Source organism: Galeopterus variegatus, unplaced genomic scaffold (genome assembly GCF_000696425.1).
Source record: "Galeopterus variegatus unplaced genomic scaffold, G_variegatus-3.0.2 Scaffold16912, whole genome shotgun sequence".
In the NCBI taxonomy this organism is placed as follows: Eukaryota; Metazoa; Chordata; class Mammalia; order Dermoptera; family Cynocephalidae; genus Galeopterus; species Galeopterus variegatus.
Genome location: NW_007743023.1, coordinates 9,630 through 14,040, shown reverse-complemented (window position 1 = coordinate 14,040; position 4,411 = coordinate 9,630). Strand labels below are relative to the sequence as shown.

The 4,411-nt window shown below is 44.5% G+C and overlaps 1 protein-coding gene across 1 annotated transcript in view; it reads left to right on the top strand.

Moving 5' to 3' along the window:
* LOC103582598 (armadillo repeat-containing protein 4-like) overlaps positions 1–3,992 on the top strand; it is a gene marked incomplete at its 3' end in the record, with an annotated part of 6,786 nt that extends 2,794 nt beyond the window's left edge. The window contains exon 4 of the mRNA XM_008564145.1: positions 3,838–3,992. Within this exon, the coding sequence (XP_008562367.1) occupies positions 3,838–3,992 (155 nt within the window). The remainder of the gene's footprint in view (positions 1–3,837) is intronic.
* Between the last annotated feature and the right edge of the window lie 419 nt (positions 3,993–4,411).

Here is a 4,411-nt window from a genome sequence, read left to right as displayed (position 1 = left end):
TATAGCTTTCTCTGTCTCCTAAAACAACTTACTTAGTGTAAAATAGATAAATACAAGGATCCTTTAAAATGTTTCTGGAAACATTTGTATTATCTTTCAATTCTATCCTTCCACGGACTTTTGAAAGTACCCTCATAAGTCCATGGTACTCCTACACTGCTTTTCCTTTTCTTTTTTTTTTTTGACATAATTATAATTTGACATTATAATAATTATATATTTGACATTATTATAATACAGACACTGTTATAAGTATGGTACATATATTATTAATTTATTATTTTTTTATTGAATCAAAATTGATTATACATATTTTGGGGGTTCACTATTGAGATATGTTGATCAAATCAATATTACTAGCATATATATTGTTACAAATTGTAATTATTCTTTATGCCCCTTGTCCAATCTCTCCCCATCCTCTTTTCTTTCCCCCTCCCCCCTCTAATTACCCTAGATTTCTTCTGTCCTTCTGGAAGAATAATGGTTACTCTGTTGATTTGTTGCCTAGATGATCTGTCCAGTGCTGAGAGGTGTGATCAGGTCCCACAATACTATCATAGAGCAGATGCTGCTTCTTTCACTATGAAATGGGCTTTGTGGAGAGAGGAGACCAGACCCCCCTCCTACAACCAGACACACCAGGCCAGCACCAAAGGGCATGCCCAGTGACCCGAGGCATGGACATCCTCTTCTTTTCTTTATCTCTGCTGGTGACTCTCCTGTGTCAATGCACTCCAGTGGTTGGTGGACCATCTGCATGGCGGTTGTGGCATCTAGCTGCTTTTGCAGTAGCCATGGTTATTGTGGCTGTGGTGGGCCACCCACATGGAGGTGATGTTTTTGGCATGCTTCTTGGCACTGGTGGTGTGCCTGGTTGTGGGATGTGTCTGGTCCCTGCCTCCAAGCCTCAGGTCCCTGAGTGGGGCCATGAAGCACTGGTGGTGTGCCTGGTTGTGGGTGGTGTTCCAGTCCCTGCCTGCATGCCTCGGGTCACTGGGCGGGCCATGAGGTGCTGGCATGGTGTGCCTGGTTGTGGGAGGGGGTTCTGGACCCTGGCTCCATGCTGCAGGCCCCTGGGTGGGGCCACAAGATGCTGGCAGTGTGCTTGGTTGTAGCTGGGGTGACCAGTCCTCAGCTCCATGCCTTGGGTCACCAGGCGGGCCATGAGGTGCTGATGTGGTGTGCCTGATTGTGGGAGGGAGGTCCAGTCCCCTTCTCCATGCCTTGGGTCACTGGGTGGGCCCCAAGGCTTTGGCACGGGTGTGCCTGGTTGTGGGAGGGGAGTCCAGTCTCCTTCTCCATGCTTTGGGCCCTTGGGTGGGCCCCAAGGCATTGGCACAGTGTGCCTGGCTATGGGAGTGGAGTCCAGTCCCCGGCTCCAAGACTCTGATTCCCAGGCAGGCTCCAAGGCACTGGTGGTGTGCCTGGGCCAGAACTAATTTTTTGTCCTTTGCTTACTTCTAAAATGGGGGAATTTCCTGTGGGAACCAGTACTTGAGCTGTGTGGTTGAGCTAAATTATTGCTTCGCTGCTGCTTCCCTACGGAAGGCTTTTTGTGCAGCTCAGGGTTTAATGGTTGACCTTATAGGTACATCCAGCTCTCCAGAGACTTGGTGCACCTGGGTTGTATAGAAACTTTGATCTGGGCCTGAGTTTTTCCATCAAACTGTACTCCATGCAATTCTGCATTCCCGACCAGTCTCCTCTGAGTGGTCCTGTGCTGATTGGGGGGCGGATCCGCTGTCCTTGCTGTGTCCCAGTGTTCTCCCAGTGGGCCCGTCTGCCCCACTGCCCATGCTCCAAACACTTCCCGTGGGACAGGCTCTGTATTGGTCCCTTGCGATGACTCACCAGCCTCTGGATGGCTCCCTTTTTTCAGTTGTTCTGGCTCCTTGCTCCTGCATAGGTCCATGGGAAACCTATTAGTGGTCTTGTTGTCCTGGGGACCGCCAAGACCCTCTTTTGTCCTGCTGCCTCCAAGTAATTCCATCTGAAGGGCTCAGCTGTGGCTTCTGCTGGCTCCTGCTCCATGTGCTCAGCAGCTCCAGGCTTAAAGTAGCCACAGCCCTAAACCCTCAGAGCATTTTTTCCTTTCTCTCATTGTGGTTTCTCCCGCCTTCATGAACTCCATAGTCTCTCCTCCTCTTCCCCTGAGCTCCAGTGGCCCCCACTTGGCTGTTGTTACATTTTTATAGTTGTAAATTGGTTGATTTGTGGGAGAGAATGAGGCTGTGAACCATCTATTCTGCTATCTTGACCAGAACCCTCCTACATGGCTTTTCATGTATCCTATTCGAAAATAATGATCTTAGGAAATTTATCTCCTACCAACACAGTATGGATGAATGAGAGAGTGTGTGTGTATCTGTATGTATTCCTGTTTTTTCTCTTTATTAGCTTACTTATTTTAATCTTTGCTACCTTTTTGTGAATTATAAATTTCATAGTATACCAGAAAACAGTTTAGAATGGTAAAGAGGGAAAAATGGCCTTGACAAATTAGTATATGGCTGGTTACTGACTGTGTCAGCTTCTACCTAATCAGAGTAGATTTTCTAGAAGAATGCACTTAAAATGTGTAAAGTGTGAGAGAGTGCTAAAAAGATAGTCAGAGGAAGGATTCATTTCAGTAGAGGACTGCATTCATCAGCTAGGACTGCCATGGACTAGGGCCTTAAACAACAGATATTTATTTCCTCACAGTCCTGGAGACTGGAAGTCTAAGATGAGGGTGTCAGGAGGGTTGTTTTCCTCTGAGGCCTCTCTCCTTGGTTGCTGATAATTCTCCTCCCTGTATGTGTCTGTGTCCTAATCTCTTCTTCTAAGGACAGAAGTCATATTATTAGGGCCTACCCCAATGACTTCTATTAGCCTTAATTACCTCTTTAAAGACCCTATCTCCAAATACAGTCACAGTCTAAGGTCCTGGGAGTTAGGACTTCAACATAGGAATTTTGAGGGGACACAATTCAGGCGCTAACAAGGAAATATAGCCTTGACTTGTATATTCACCTCATGTGAGTAACCATTAAGAGTTGGTTAGAAATAATGCTTAACATTTAGAAGTTACCAGCGAACCAGAACTGTAAATGACACACAGAAGATAAACATGGCAGGTGTCTCTGTGGTGCATTATGATGGGGATTTCCTCTAGTGGTCCTCATGGAACGTGTGACAAGGTTCTGCATTACATGGTATCAGAAAACAACTGTATGCTTAGGCTACTGGCCAAATCTATTCCAAACTTATCATCTGTTAGCTCTATAACCTGAGAATTATCAGTTGGGAACATCTATGCAGTAAACATTTATTTCAAAGGATGACACAAACATGGATAAAAATATTTGAATAAAATGTCAGGTACTATTGATATAACTCACTGCTCTGGGCATAGAAACTCTGTTGGGGAAGTTCTTCATCTCTAGGTTTCAGAGATTATTGAAGATATGACCAAATTCCCGTCACTCATCATTTTCTCTACTACATTTTTCCAAGACTCTGGGTTGCATCACTACAGAAATCATCCATGCATGCCTGGAGAATTCTAGGTTTCTTACTGTCTTGGTAGAAGCTCAGGCTACCGCAGAACGGGCTTTGGAGAATTGCCAAGTATGTAGAGACTTCTATGCATTCCCAAAACCACATAACAGGAGAGACATACTGTCAGATAGCTGCCAGTATAGACAAGAATGGTATTTTTCATAGAGGCACCATGAGAAAGTGAGCCTCTCTGAAAAGAAGTTTCATAGCTATTAGAATGGCAGCCTCTTTAGCAATCGCTGAAAGCTTGGTATGCCCTGATCAGTGATGCCTCTGATTTGACTTTTTGTGCAGTGTGCTGAAGATGAGGAAACCCGGGACCTGGTTAGGCTACACGGAGGACTTAAGCCCCTGGCCAATCTGCTCAATAACACTGACAATAAAGAACGGTTAGCTGCTGTCACAGGGGCCATATGGAAATGTTCCATCAGCAAAGAAAATGTGACCAAGTAAGAGAAGGCATTCAATGTTCTGCAATAAAGATATGGCCACCAAAACACAATCTATAATTTAATGCTATTTTAATAAGTAATTGATTCTAATGTTAGTCATAGATGTACGTTATGGGTTAAGTTGGCAGAATGAAGGGATTCTTAGAAGTGAAAGACCCCTCTCCCCACCCCACATCTTGGCAATGATTTTCTGTGCTTCAGAAGTGCTAAAGGGCTTGCTGAGTTGACCTTTCAATACAAATAGGCCATATGGGCAGCCATTTAAATTAGGAATAGCTCTGATTTTTCCTGCTGAGACCTTTCAAGGTGAGGGTGTGAATTTCCCATTGAATCTTTAGAGATGGAAGTGGTTCCATTCTTTTTTTTTTTTTTTTGAATTTTTATTTTGTCGATATACAATGTGGTTGATTATTATG